General features: G+C 43.6%; 1 protein-coding gene across 1 annotated transcript in view; it reads right to left on the reverse strand.

Moving 5' to 3' along the window:
- Window positions 1–15,372, reverse strand: part of Uggt (UDP-glucose-glycoprotein glucosyltransferase) — a 159,105-nt gene that overhangs the window by 47,209 nt on the left and 96,524 nt on the right. The window contains exons 14-19 of the mRNA XM_089546007.1: window positions 12,060–12,145; window positions 10,309–10,444; window positions 6,671–6,799; window positions 6,320–6,403; window positions 2,430–2,510; window positions 1,034–1,157 (exon numbers count right to left, since the gene is read on the reverse strand). Of these exons, the coding sequence (XP_089402133.1) occupies window positions 1,034–1,157; window positions 2,430–2,510; window positions 6,320–6,403; window positions 6,671–6,799; window positions 10,309–10,444; window positions 12,060–12,145 (640 nt within the window). The remainder of the gene's footprint in view (window positions 1–1,033; window positions 1,158–2,429; window positions 2,511–6,319; window positions 6,404–6,670; window positions 6,800–10,308; window positions 10,445–12,059; window positions 12,146–15,372) is intronic.

Here is a 15,372-nt window from a genome sequence, read left to right on the forward strand (position 1 = left end):
AGTTAATAAACAGCACTACTAACATAGAACCAATTTTTTGGAATGCCTGCTGAACTGTAAGCAGTAAGCACATACTGATCAATGCAATAAGCCATTTATGCTAGTATGCCCTTGCCTGCGTTTTATAGGATTCAAAAGTGCTGAGAAATTTCACCACAACAATCAGTATAAAAGCGGATTTCGCTGAATTTATGCCTGTCACATATGCCCTTAGACCCTTAATGGTCATATTGTTTTTACGAAAATGGTAACAAAATGGCCATTTAATACCCGTGCTGCTATCTGTCGGCAAACAAAAAAAAAATGCTTCGGAAGCAACTACTCTCCTTAAACCAGACACAAAGTGTGAGAAAACACATGACAAACTGGACATAACATGAGCCAGAAATGACAGCAAGCGTAAGACAAGCCTGGCTCGTCCAAGTCTGCTAGAGGGTTAACAATGCTGTATTATCATAATATTGCATTAGATTGCTTTTGCTGATTCCTTTTGGTTCACTTTGAGGGCTTTTTTATTCCTACTTCTTTTTGGCTTGGATGGTAGCATATACTGTGCACTTCAAGTGCTTTGCATGATGTCTATTGTTAACTCTTGAAAGAACGATTGCATCAAAGCCACAAAACATATAGAACATAAAAACTCATCCATTCCAATACATTTTTACTAATATGCCCTCAGACAGAAGCAGCAGTTCCCAAAGACAACAAATGGGTGCATATCTTAAATTTAGTAACAAACATCAATGGAGCATTAAGTGAAAAATTACACGTGCCTGCAACTAAACTCAGCTTATCTGACTTGTTCATATCCATAAAATTCAATCTTTATAAGAACCAGTTTTCAGAAAGCAGCAATGCAAGAACACTGCAGGAGATGTTTCCCATAGCTACGCTTCATGCTTTCGCACTTTCCTTTGTTTCTTATCTAAACCAAGCATAAGCACAGATAACATGAGCATCATATCAACTACCAAAGCATCACCACAACAATGCTAACCGCATCTACCCAAGACAGCAGACAGTCACAACTGACCGACTCGTCCCGTCAGGTCCACGAAATTGGCGCCTGGAGCCAGCACTCGTTGGTTCAGCCTTGGCATGATGTTGGGCTGGTCCATCAAGAAGTCAAGCACACTCTGGGAGTCATTCAGGTCCCCCTGCAAAAGTCAACGCACCATGAGTCCACTGGGGCAGTGAGGGGGGCTAGACCGAGAAGAACACAAATGTCTTGCAGTCCTGCTTGAGTTGATGCACATTGGCTGCCTAAACATGAACACAACCTTGGATGAATGCGTCTAAGCAGCAGGCCATTTTGGTGCATTCATTTATTCCGCAAAGCATCTCACAGAAGTACTGCTGAAGAAAGAAAGCAAGACCTTTTGCCTTTCACCATAGTGTCAGGGAAGCTGGAATTGGTGGTAATTCCCTTGCCCCTGTTCTTCAGCAGTCTTCCCATGACAAATGCTTCAAACTATGCACCAGAAGCTTCAGGTACACTCTTAGCAGAGAGTGGCCTGCATAGTTAAGTTAATGAGTCAAAAAAGCATATTGCAAGCAAAAAAGGCAAAATGTGCCAGTAAAGTAAGGCAGAACTAAATGCCATTCTATCAAGTGCACTGTTACCTAGTACAACCTGAGCAGGCCGCTCAAACATGTTCAAGCAATGTTTCCCAGTACTTTTACGTTGGGGACAAAACCTGACACCTCTTTCTAACAGTGTGAGTTATTTACAAAGGCACAAGGAAGCGTATGCAGTGGCAGCTTCCTGGGAGAACTGAAGCATTTTCTGTACACCTCATGTAAGCTGGCGTGCAAAACAAGAAAAGAGAAAACAAGACAGGTATAACTTTCTACTATGCTTTGCACTTTACTCTTTTAAGTTCTATGCCAAAACCTGCATACGCTAAAATCTCGCAGTGAACTGTGCTCGAGTCAGTGCATAGATGTATTGCTCATCCAATTACGTTAATATTTTTTTACATATGTTAAGCTCACAACATGCAGCAGCAGCTGCACAACCCACAGATATTATTGCACTGTGGCACAAGTCACAGTAAAATCAAGGGGCCAAAAGGTCAAAGCAAGAATGCTGGTTGAACTATACTGACAAAACCTGTCTCACATGTTAACTTATACAACAGCAACATGAAAAGACGTTCAATATGCCAAGAAGCTTGAGTGCACTGAAGCTGTGAAAAATTAACTCAGTGTTCATTAGAAGTGCTGATTGCAAATGACAATAAACCACACATCAGCTAAGCATACAGACATAGCATCCAAACAAGGCATGTGCCTGAAGAATAACTGTCCCATTGTAGCGAGTGCATGCCCAAGCCCTTGAGCCCTGTTCAAAGGAAAAAAAAACAGGCAAACACAAACACAAAGGAGCAGCCAGCTAGTTTGGAGAATTAGAGTTGATTAAGACTAACCTTGTAGACGCTCTTTTGGATCATGGGAGTCTGCTTCATGATTTCGGTCAGGACAGCTTCCTCAAACATGTCGGCATTTAACTGCAAGTTTAAAAAAGACACATGACAAGAGGCTGAGTGCTAAGAATGAAGACTCTGAAAAACCACTCATCTTCATTTAATATAATGGCAGGAGAACACAGCGGCAGCATCTTAGGAAACTCCATTCAAATGATGGTTTAAAGATCCAACTGACCGAATGTGAGACCACTCTGCAATTCAGCATCAGACCTCACTGAATAGTGCAATGCTGTGTGCCAACAAAGGTCTTCACGCACCCGTGGACCCTACTTGGCCACAACCACATTAATCTTTTGTAGCACCCCATAAAAACCCAAAATGCTGCATGGAACGTGATTCATGGAAAGGCAAGGAGGGGAAATGCAAAGCAGCTTTGCTTATATCCTCTGGGTGCCTGAGAGCATGTGCATAACGTAGAAACAGTAGTCTCATTGTAAGACAAAAGGCACTGTAGCCAAAAGCAAAAGTTCTTTGCATTGCTGTACTGTTCATTGAGAATGCTATACAAGTGGGCTTGGCTCAGGTGGGGAAAAAAAATAATGAAAAATTTAGTGGAGTTAGCCCAAATGGGAACTAGGTGCATTAGCACTACAGTTTTCACTTCGGTTTCTGTTTTCAAGCACAAGCAGGCTTCAGACAAAGATCGGCAAAATCGGTGATTGGGGGGGGGGGGGGGGGGGCTTTAGTGCAAGCGCAATAAAACTAGAGGGGACATTTAAGCTCCTCACTAAAAGGGAATGACGCGATAGCGTCAATGGGTTATTGTCCATATACAGTCCAACCTCGTTATAACGAAGTCGCATTTTGCGCAGAAATTCGTTTTTTATATCCAATATTCGTTATAAAAATATGCACTCAAATTCCTGCAGGAAAGGTCTGTTAATAAACCCAAGTAAAGGGCACTTTAGGATGGGCAGCACAGGGTTGAAAAAATGCACTATTTTTGAATTTAGCGCGTGGATAAGCATGTCAAACCTCGCCTTGCATTTCATACTGGAAAGCAAGAGCGAACTCACAAATCGGGATGCTGACCAGGCATAAAAACTAATTTATTTAAAAAATGACGTAATCTTCGTTTGGCGGAACTTCACACTACTTGACAGGTTAAATTTCTCGACGAAATCAACACAGAGCAGCGCTTTCCTGGTGTCAGCTGATTTGGCCACAGGTAGGTTCCCGAGGTACCCCGTCAACTTCCTGGCCATGTCAGCGGCCTCGGCGCTGCTGAGAGATCGATCGCACTTCGCCATCTTCACATGTGTCGCTGTTTGTAGCATCATCTGTAGAAACCACCTGATCAACAATTTCTTGGTCGGTCAGTTCGGGCACCACAACCAAGTTGTCATGTGCACAGATGAATTCCTCGAACGGAACGTTTGGAACCGCCAGTTGACGCCATGTTGTCTCGCCGAAATTGTCCGCCTGCCTTCCAGTTGCATGCGGAAGCTTTCTGCCTACTCACAGTTCTCAGCGCCAACGGCTGCTTCTTCGCCAGACAAGAAGCGGCAAACAATCCGATGGCGGTAATTAAATCGCTGCAGCCAGTCACTGCTTGCATGAAAGTCATTGTGGCCTCAGACGCAAGTCAGACTTCTCGCCTTCATTTGAAGGACGGCAGACACAGGCAGGTTACGCGCTATAACGTCCTTGAACCATGCAAACAAAGCATCTTCAACATCCTGGCGGTGACAAAGCCTAACACTCTTGCTGTCATTTTTCACGGCTCCTGCAGAGTGGACATCTGCAACCTTCTGCCTTGCGCTCAAGATGGTTGATAGAGTGCTAGGCGCAACACCGAAGTCCGCGGCAATGACTTTTCCTTGCGCCCGCTGTCAATCGCCCTGAATATCTTTATCTTCGTTTCAAGCGAAACTGCTGTATGTTACGACGCGTTCCGCGACGGCGTCTACAGAATGAACTGCAGAGATGATAGAGATAGCGCGCGAGTCGGCAATCGTGACGGAGGGCGGCCGGGGAGCCCGGGCGTTGGTTCGATCACGTGTCAGTCACATGCTAGGCAGCCGTTGATGCTAGATTCATTCGCTCTCCCTAGATGGCGTGGCATGCAGAAGCGCGTGTGATTCAAACACATTTTAGGTGTGGGCGATTCAAAAGATCAGAATTTAGCGTGTTTTGAAATTTTTTCCTGCTTGTTTGCGCATTTTGAGCCCTGTGAATACAAAACTGCTTAGTTATAACCGATATAGTGTCGAATTTTGAATTTTTCATTTCGTTATACAGATAGAACTCCCATAGAAATAAAGCATGTCCAACCAAACTTTTCTTTCACTTCGTTATATCCGATAATTCGCTGTATCTGTGTTCGTTATAACGAGGTTTGACTGTATGCGAAATTGGTGACTCTACTTTCATGCACAGATCGCTGAGAGTCCTCACACCAATTCTCACGCAGTGGTGCAGCAGTTAGGTGATGCGCCACTGCCTTGTGATGGCAGGTGCTGCCACCTGTGGGGGTTGTGAGACCCAGCTTCTATCTCGCGACCGATCATTAATCGAACTACCACCTGCCGCAATGAGCAGTTTGCTCACAATCCAATGGGCAGGTTGTGATGATGTCACAAGGTCATGTGACCTAAGTGACCCGCCAGCCACTTAGGGGAGGCCAACTAGGTAACCGGTGGGTAACTGGTACAGCCAGGCAGAGAGTGGCGAGATTCGCCGGAGGGAGACCTTAGTGTCAGTGCACTAAAAGAATGGGAGCACTGAGAGGGAGGGAAGGGGCACTGAAGTCCAGCTTTCACTGTGATTTATGTCTTAGGGGAAGGTGAAAAGGTGTAAAAACAAGTAAAAAAAGTGCATTGCCACTGCTTTTTTTTGTTTGTTTACCTTTCTACTTATATGTCTATCTGGTCACCAGCTAACCAATAAAAAAAGATGATGATATGCACATTATAGTGCGCACTGTGGCAGCATCAGTCAACGTTTCCCATATTTTATATGACTCACAAAGTATGTTTACACTTGTCCACAGGCCAGTCTGTGGCCGAATCTCGGCGCTACTATACCAAACATTTTTCAGAGCTATCAGTTATGATTTCACAAAGGACTGTCATTCAAACCACAAGAAAAAAAGCTTTCAGAAGTTTTTCCCTGTTTCAAAGTGATGAAGTGACTACAGCAACTGTGCTGGTCCCCCTCCCCCTTCATGAGAGCTCTCATTCCAAAGCGAACGCAGATCCCATTTGCCACACAGGAAATGTTCCTGACAGCACCAACATTAGCCAGCATCTGATTTTTGTTGTGTGGTGCTTTATGGCGCATAAGCGACTAAGGCTATCACATGCCAACCACAGTGTAGAAGGCCAGCATGTGAAAGGGAGCTTTTTGGTCAAGACATATACAGGGTGTCCCAGCTAACTTGGACCAAGATTTAAAAAAAAAAAACTAAGTGTTCTTCAGAACTGAGATCGCGTGGTTGTTGTTAGGGTTTATCTAAAGTTACACTGCCATTTTTTTTTGATCCTCCTAATTGAATAATTAGTCCAGATAAATAAATCAACTTTTAAATATAGCTTTAAACGTTCAGGCATCAATTGGAAAGTCGTGGAGCTCCACAGATATTGTCCAATCCAGGTACTTCCAACGAGATAGACTTAACGTGGCCATTTTTATTCGGAAAAAAATGAAATCCCGCAGAGTTTAAAACATACCTCCTGACAGCGCGCTGTGTGCGCCCGAATGCGCCGCGATTACAGCACTCTTATCCGTGCTTTGTAAAAACATCAATCGCTTTGCGCCTTTCATGCTGCCCAAGACAGAGCTTTGGCGTTATTCTTGGTTCAAAAAGATAAGCGCCAGTGGGTACTCACATGGCTCTGCTTCAACAGGACACCATTCAGGAGTGCCTGGGGGGCGCCGGTGAGGCTGGCTTTGTTGATGAACTCCCAAGCCAGCTGAACAGTGGGCAAAGAAGAAAAAAAAAAAAAAACTCATGCACAAAGGACATAAAAATCCCAGGGGTGAAGAGAGAACAGCAACTACAAAAAAAAACCCCCAAAACTCTGTTGCAGGCACTTGATGGCTACAGCACACCTGACTTTATTTGCGTTTCATGCAAGCGCACCTTTTGATTCAAGCATAAAGCTAGCAAAAAACATGAACTAAATGCCAGTCGCTACCTAAAAACGGCTAGCAGATTAAGCTGCAGTACATGAACATACCTTGCGTCCAGTGTCATAGTCTGAATCCTCTCCGAAGATGAGTTCAAGATCTTCTCCAGGGAACTTGAGCTTGAACTGGGCAATCACTGTCTCTGTCGTGACAGGTTCACCTTTGACTGCTGCATAAACCTGAAAAATATTTTATTGCCAGCTCAACATCTGATGCATAACAAAAAAATAAAACACTATTTGCTCAGACATAGTTCTTATGTGTTCAGTAAGTAACAACAAGGAAACGTTCATTACGTACTACCGACGAAAACCGCATGAACAAATATTGTGCATTTAGTTCCCACTGTAAATAAATGCACAAAGAAAAAGAATCCATGGATGACACGCGATGCTATCCACCTCAAACGTAAAATCAAACGACTGAGAAAATCAAACAAAATACGCCCGATTGCAAACTACCTTACTCGCCTTCACTCTCTAACTAACTTATTAAAAAGCAAAATAAAGTCTGCTAAACTGACTTATTGTAAAACCACACTTAATGGGTTCATTAAAACAGCACCCAGCAAATTCTGGAGATATCTCAGTTCCCAACGCTCAAGCAGCAAGGCAAAATCCACCGAAGGACTTGACGCTGTCACCTTTAACACTCACTTTCAGTCAGTGTTCACACATGATAACAACTCCTCTGACCTTACCCCTGCATTCGAATGTAAGACCACGCTGTCAGGCACTCCTTCAATACCCGAGGCGGGAGTGCTTATGATGTTGTTAAACATGGATGATAAGAAATGTGATGGACCAGATGGAATCCCGAACAAATTTCTCAAGCGATATGCCGAGCCTATAAGTAAATACCTCTGCCTGATATATCAAAAATCAATCGACGAGTGTAGCCTTCCTGCAGAGTGGAAAGTAGCGAAAGTAATTCCGGTACATAAATCTGGCAATATTTCATCTGCTGCTAATTATCGACCCATATCACTGACATGTACATGCTGTAAATTACTGGAACACATTATTTTGAAATTTCTGACAAATTTTGTTGAAGTCAATAACATACTCCACAGAAACCAACATGGATTTCGTAGTGGCTTGTCAACGACTACGCAACTAGTAGAAATTATGCATGATTTTGCGCAGTGCCTCAACAATCAGTCACAAATCGATGCCCTTTTCCTGGATCTGTCCAAGGCTTTTGACCGAGTCTCTCATGCTAAACTCCATTTTAAACTTAGAATTATATTTGGTGATGGACCACTCGTACGATGGATTTGTAATTACCTCTCTGACCGTTATCAATTTGTACAATACGACCATCATGCCTCCAAGTTAGTACCTGTTCTTTCAGGAGTACCTCAGGGTACAGTTTTAGCCCCGCTGTTGTTTCTACTTTTTATTAACGACATATCAGATGAAACCGAAATAAAAATGCGACTATTCGCGGATGACTGCATGCTGTACCAAGAAATAAAAGACTCTAATGACCAGGAAAAACTTAACAATGCTCTAGGAAAAATTGCAGAGTGGTGTAATAAATGGCAGATGGTAATTAATTTTGAAAAAAACGGTCTCTATGTCTATTACAAAAAAAAAGTGTAAATTGGATTATGTGTATTCTTGGAATAACATGAATATATCCGTAGTGTGACCGAATATCGTTACTTGGGTGTAGTCATCACTTCTGACTTAAACTGGTCTACGCATGTTCAAACCATAGCCAGCAAAGCATTGAACAAGTTATTTTTCCTTAAAAGGGCCCTTCGTCATTCTACATCCGATACAAAACTTCTTGCTTACGTCACTTTTATCCGTCCGGTCTTAGAATACGCCAACATAGCCTGGTTCCCCCACACTAAAAAGAACGTTAACACGCTCGAGATGGTGCAAAGGAAAGCCGTGCGCTTTATCTTCAACTGCTACGGCCGCATGCATTCAGTCACAGATCTTTTACGCACGGCAGGGCTTCACACGCTGACCAGCCGTGCCAAATTACACCGTTTAAAGTTTTTGTATCTACTTCTTAATAATGCATTAAAGATGTCTCCCACAGACTTTGTTCGTATAAACACTACACGAGGAACACGTCACAAGCATGCACTCACCCTTGAAGAATATTTCTGTCGCAGTAATACTTTCCAATATTCTTTTTTTCCACAAGTTGTTCGAGATTGGAATCAATTGCATCCGTCAGTCACAGCCCAACGCACCATAGACAAATTTATTACCCTCGCTGAGAGTTCTGTACTCTCATTCCTCACATCATAACCTTGCTCGTATTCTTGTATTGCAGTACTCTTCTCAGTGTATTTATTGTAATCAAGTGACATCATCAGTTTGATGACATGATTGTTTTATTATTGCCATTTGTATTGCGTGTTTTGCCTTTATTTTCTACTCTTAAAAAAAAAAAATTAGCACTGAACCTGTATTTGTATGTTTTGCCCTCTCCTGTAAAAATCCCAAGATGGGATTGACAGTATTCCGAAATAAATAAATAAATAAATAATACAAACTATAAAAATGCCAGAAAAGACATCACCACTCATTAATAAAACAACCCTGTTCACTGCAATGTGAAACATTTTACTCTTAAAGGGACTATGAGATAGTTTTGAAGACTGCCAGTAGATTTTAATGTGTAGAATAAATGATTTTGAGCACTGAAATTAAGTATGAGTCCCTGGAAACTGTGCTTTTTAAAATTCACAGGCCAAATGATCTTCATGTAGTGATGGGTTTTGGGGTTATTTTCTGAAGTGTGTACATCACGAGTACTGGTCATGTCATGGTGAGTCACATGCTGCCAGTAGCTGCAGCCCTGACGGCCATGATGTCATGGGCACAATTCGGGTAGCTGCAAAAGCTGTCAGCTTTTGCAGCTACCCCAGGTGGTCATCTCTCATAGCCTGAGTCGCTTTGGGAAGTTAAACCCCAGAAACCAAACCAAACGTTTGCACATGGTTATGGCCGCATTTCAGTGGAGGTGAGAGTGCTGTACAATGTCAGTGCATGTTAAAGATCCCCAGGTGGTCAAAATTACTCTGCAGACCTCCACTATGGCACCTTCTTTCTTCCTTCCTTCTTTCACTTCCCCCTTAATCCCTTCCCTTATGGCATGGTTTGGGTGTCCACCCAGATATGTGAGACAGTTACTGGTCATTTCCTTTCCTCAAAACCAATTTTCGTTTTTCATTTTCTATTGCCAGATCTTTTTACTGACCCAAGTGCAGGTAAATGGGTGCGGCCAACAGAAGTAGGCAAACCGAGCAGTGTGTGAGTATTCATGGGTCCAGGAAAAGTCCTGACCTTTTTCTTTACTTTTATCCTGACACCTCAGAGTGTACGAGCTGAGGTGAGAGAAAAGGAGCATCATTTTTAATCACTGATCCCCTGGAGTGATGAGTGATGGAATACCTATCGTTTGTTCCCTTTTTTTCAACCTTAGTAAACTTTGTTTTACAGTCTCTTTTTTGAACTCCTGAAGCCACTCAAAAATAGGTTTGTGCTTGTGTTTTTACAGTTTCTTTTCTAAACTCCTAAAGCCACTCGAAAATATGGTTGCGCTTATGTTAAAGCATGATGAGAAAAAACAACTCTAAGTGCACACAGCATTCAATAAAGCCTTGACGATCCATGCACAATGAATTTGACCGAGCCAGTGCAACAAAAGAAACATCACTCACATCAGTGATAAAGGAGAGTCCATCATAAGGCACAGTGTTCTGACTGATGAAGTTGAAAGCATTCAGCAAGGCCACGCCTGCATCCTGGTTTCCTGTCACGGTCATGTCAGGGTTCACAGCAAACACCAGGCCTATCCTGGATACAGCAGAAGACAAAAGGATGAAGTAAGATTATCACCCCATGCATACGAGGCAGTCAAACCCCACTACATCAAATGCCGCTGCAACGAACTATCTGCAACAACGAATATTCTTGATCCCCCTTTAGCAAATCACATACAGCAATACAATTATTCCCCCCATAGTGAACAATTTTCGGAGCACCGTTACACTTCAACAAAGTTTTCTTGAGTGAGCAGCGATTGCGCGTGTGCGTGCATGTGTGTGTGTGTGTGTGTGTGTGTGTGTGTGTGTGTGTGTGTGTGTGTGTGTGTGTGTGTGTGTGTGTGTGTGTGTGTGTGTGTGTGTGTGTGTGTGTGTGTGTGTGTGTGCATGTGCCCATGTGCTGTGCACATGTGTGTGTGCATCCAAAAATTCTCACATAGTATCACATGTGGTTTCACCAGGAACGACCATCGAAGTCACTTCGCACTTTCAATGGCTCCACTGACGTTCCCAATGAAATCGGAATTAATGCACAGACATGCGACATAAAGATGAGTGCCTGTGATGGTTCTGCCAATAACTCTGACAGCTCGTGCTGGGCACGTGCAACCCGCAACTGTTTGTGCCAGGCGGCTTTCTGCTGGCCCGCTCACTTCACCAACAAAGGCAAGACGGGAACCAGTTCTGTGTTCATTTTAATGTGAGGTTACTGTGTCAGCAGCAGCAGGTAACAAGGTTACACCTTTCACGATAAGCAGCGGATAGTTCCAAAGTGGTTTCGCTGTGGCTTCAGTGCAGAGCATGTTAGGCCTAGCCACACCTAGGAAGCAGTGCATAGCCAATCTGCTGTTGTTCAATGTGCCGGCAGTCGGCATGCATTTGTACATTACGGGCCGCCTGCGCGGAGTCGTCAGCGTCAAAAGCATCGGCATCCAAAAACCAGCGCACAAAGCATCGATTTCGATATGCATGCAACGCGAGAGCACGCATGCCTCGTTGATACCAAAATGTGGACAGGCAGCGTGGTCTTCGCACGATTTCTCTCAGGTCGAAAATAAGCGTTTTTGTAATTTGCATGAAAAAAAAACAACATGAATGCTGGTGGCTAGTGCAGGGAGTATGTTTGTTAGGCGAATATGTCCCCCATTCGAAGTTTCCAAGGTGCCCTGAAAATCACACCAGGGCGCCAGTTTCAAAACGACAAAAAACCAAAGCTAACAAAATTTTGGAAGTAAACGTTGTGCACGAGTTAACAAGTATATTACCATTCAATGTTCTAGTCTAATTTCACAAAGAAGTTTCCACTTCAGTGAAATTTTTCACAGGTACCATGAATATCATTGTAGCGAGATTTGACTGTAGCTGCAAACACAGTGAGAGTGTCTATACTGGTAGACATGACTTGAGCACTATAAAATCCTTGCTCACAAGGCAACACGTTCACAAATGTTGACACAATAAATACGTGCTGAAGCCTGAAAATCTTGCATAATTTTTTGTTACTGTTCACTTCCAAGACACCTTCCCATCATGTTTTAGGCATTAAATAATATTTCCTCTCAGCAAGTTTATTTGGCACCTGAAAGAGATATGAGGTGGCTGCACAACCAGCTCCCGCTATCAGCCACCTCATTTATTTTTTTTACCTCAGTGGAGCCCGGTGGATGTAGAAGGATTCAGCCAACTTGAGAATGTCCTTGGCATTGTCCTTGGAAGGATCGGCTATGACCACCTGAGAAAAATGCGCGTCATTGGCCATCAGTGAGCTGCATGCACTGACAATCAAGAAACAACAGAGACTGCAGGCTAAGAGATGTGCCCAAATTAAGCCTCATATATTAATTACCAGCATTTTCGAATGTTTGCTCTGCCAGAAATACCTCCTGCCCCCCCATTAAAAGCTTATAATCAGGACACAATTTTTATGCCTGCTCATTAGCGGCATTGTGCAGTGACATATAGCATGCCATTGCAGTAACAAGACTGCTCAACAACTGATCAGATGCATCACTTGGGGCTGGCTTGTGCAACTGATCACCTTGAATACTCACAGAGCAAAAGTAAGTGAGCATTGCCCGTCACCTTAGATACAGCCAGTGCCGACATTCGCAGTTTTCCAGAGCACATCCCAGACTGATTAATCTCACAGACAACGACATCACATGACGGCATGCGTACTCCGAGATCAGCTTTCCCCATTTGCAGCAATTTTTTGCCTCCGGTCACGGTGACATGCGTGCAATGTCACTGTGCCAACAAAATAGGAGCCAGTACTTTCAAAACAAGTGACAAAAATAATGGCCAGAACTATTAACACCACACTACTTTTTATGTCGACTTTAATGGTCACTGAACAAGCTAACAAAGTAAAAGGTAAAGAATGAAGCTGCCTCATGAAGGGCTATTCTCACTGCCTCTCGCAAATACCCAGCAGTGCCTGCAATGCTAGGCAAAGCTATCTGCTCATCACCCTGCACAAGCCACATCACTACAGACATACTGTTAGAAGGAAACACCTCCAATAAAGAAGCAAAAAAACAACTTTTTGCTGCATGTCTACATCCTTTGAACGAAGTGCACGACAGTGTAAGTGGATCACCATGTAAAATTCGCTTGCAACCTGTAAATACTTTAAAACTAAAATTCTTTTCTCATTTTGTTTTGGTTTCGATTTCAACAGCCAAACACTGGCTCTGACATTTACATTCAATTCAGGTCACATGAGGCATTAAAAAATTGTGACGGATTCATTCAATCATCCTATTAATGCTATACTACTCATACAACACTAACATACAGTAAAAGCTTATTACCGTATTTTCCGGTGTATAAGAAGCGGTTTTTTTTTTTCAAAAATCTTGCTGGTGCGTCCTATACAAGGGTGCGTCTTATATGCGAATTTTCCGTTGTTTTTTTTTTGCGAGTTCAGGAATTACTCAGGTTCATGTTCAAGCTTTTTTCACCGAAAAAATATTACTACCAATAACGCGGTTGTAACATGGTTATTACTTCAATACGGAGACCACCGTGCGCAACTATTTTAGGTGAACTTTATCATGAAACGGCGGGGTTGACCACTTCCGGGATCTTAAACACGCGGCCGTTTCGGAGGCCCCAAGCAAAGGTAATGTGAAATGCCAAAAGATGGCAACAGTCGCGCTTCTCGCCATTGTCAAGACAAGCGAAGAGAAGCCGATGTTTTTTTTTTTAGTCACCTTTTGCAAGTACGTAGTGCGAAGAGAATGCTTCAGACGTGTTGCCTTTTCGATAGCGCATCCGAAGATGAAGGCTTTGAAGGTTTTATGTAAAGATAAATTGTTATGGACATAAAGAGAGTTCTTTCGCTTTTTTTTCTTTTGTGCTAAAACGTGGGCTGGTATGGCGTGAGTGTTGCCTTTTTCGCTCACTTAGCTTTGCTTAAGAACTTCTCACACGGATGGCGCATTTTGAGATGGTCGCATAAGCATGTTTAATTAAGCCTCACTAGCCGAACTGGGTAAATTGGGGTGCGTCTTATACACGGGTGCGTCTTATATACCAGTTTTTTCAATGACAGCCTGCACATATGGCGGGTGCGTCTTATACAAGGGTGCGTCTTGTACACCGGAAAATACGGTACTTTGACCCCCATTAATTCGGAAATCCAGATAATTCGAACTGCCAGCTCGGTCCCGGCCAGGCCAATGCCCATGTAAGTCTATGGTATTGGTTTGGTTTTGTGGGGTTTAACGTCCCAAAGCGACTAAGGCTATGAGAGACGCCGTAGTGAAGGGCTCCGGAAATTTCGACCACCTGGGGTTCTTTAACGTGCACTGACATCGCACAGTACACGGGCCTCAAGAATTTCTCCTCCAAAGAAATTCTAGCCGCCGCGGCCGGGATCGAACCCGCGTCTTTTGGGTCAGCAGCCGAGCACCATAGCCACTTAGCCACCGCGGCGGCAAGTCTATGGTATTGGATGCTCCTTAATTTGAATGCTATGGGTCTTGAGCCAGTTGATTTGAATGGGCTTATGAAGGGAGGCTGCATCCGGTATGACCAGAGCAGCAAGAGATTGTCGGCATTGCCCTACTCAAAACCTGAGCTCTATTTTGCAGAGTAGCTCACGCACCTCTGACATTTGCGCGACAGCAGGCATGACGAAAAACACTCAGCCCCGTTTCCAAGAACAGTTCGACTGCTTAGTTTCGGTTTCAATTTTCTCAGCTTCAAGCCAGACTGCAGCGAGGGTGGCTCGATCAGCCAGCATCAGCCAACCAACCTAACTCAGCTGAGCACCGTTTCAGACGCTGACTGGCGCATCGCTAGTTGTCCCCTTTTTTTTTCTTTTCTTAGTTGTTTCCTTCACTTCCGCTCGCCTGGTTCCGTTCATCAAGAGTGCTGAAACTGTGCAATAGCACTAGTCACGTGCGGTTCGCCGTTTGTGCGGCAAAGCCCTCTCACATGCGACCGTGCCATTTATGATAGGGGTGATGCGATAGCAAGGGGCTCCATCATGTCGCACTGTGAAGGATGCGGGAGAGAGGCCATTATGATTTTGGAGCAGCTCTACTTCACTGCTCCCGACAATATGCACGCAATAAAGAATCGAATGAATAAAGAGAAAATAGTCACTGTCGCACAGTTCTTATCTTAAAATCAGGCAACCACTGCCCTGTATTTCATCAAATGAATTTATCGGTCATTTCTTAATTCGAACTTTCGAATAATTTCAAAATTTTTCCAGCTCCCCTGCGTTTCAATTTAACCAGCTTTTACCGTATCACCTTTAAAACCAGAGTCCAACGTATAATAAACCTAACTCACTGCCATCAGATTGGCAGTGTGTGCTTGTGTCATAAGTTTTCTTGCAGCTAACTTCATCATTCGTCACACATCACCCCTCCAGCATGCAATTCACTCCACACTGGCCACCCCTTCAAGTTGCCCATTGCTACATTATTCCTTCCACACTCAGCC

Source organism: Amblyomma mixtum, chromosome 5 (genome assembly GCF_055824585.1).
Source record: "Amblyomma mixtum isolate Tamu chromosome 5, ASM5582458v1, whole genome shotgun sequence".
In the NCBI taxonomy this organism is placed as follows: Eukaryota; Metazoa; Arthropoda; class Arachnida; order Ixodida; family Ixodidae; genus Amblyomma; species Amblyomma mixtum.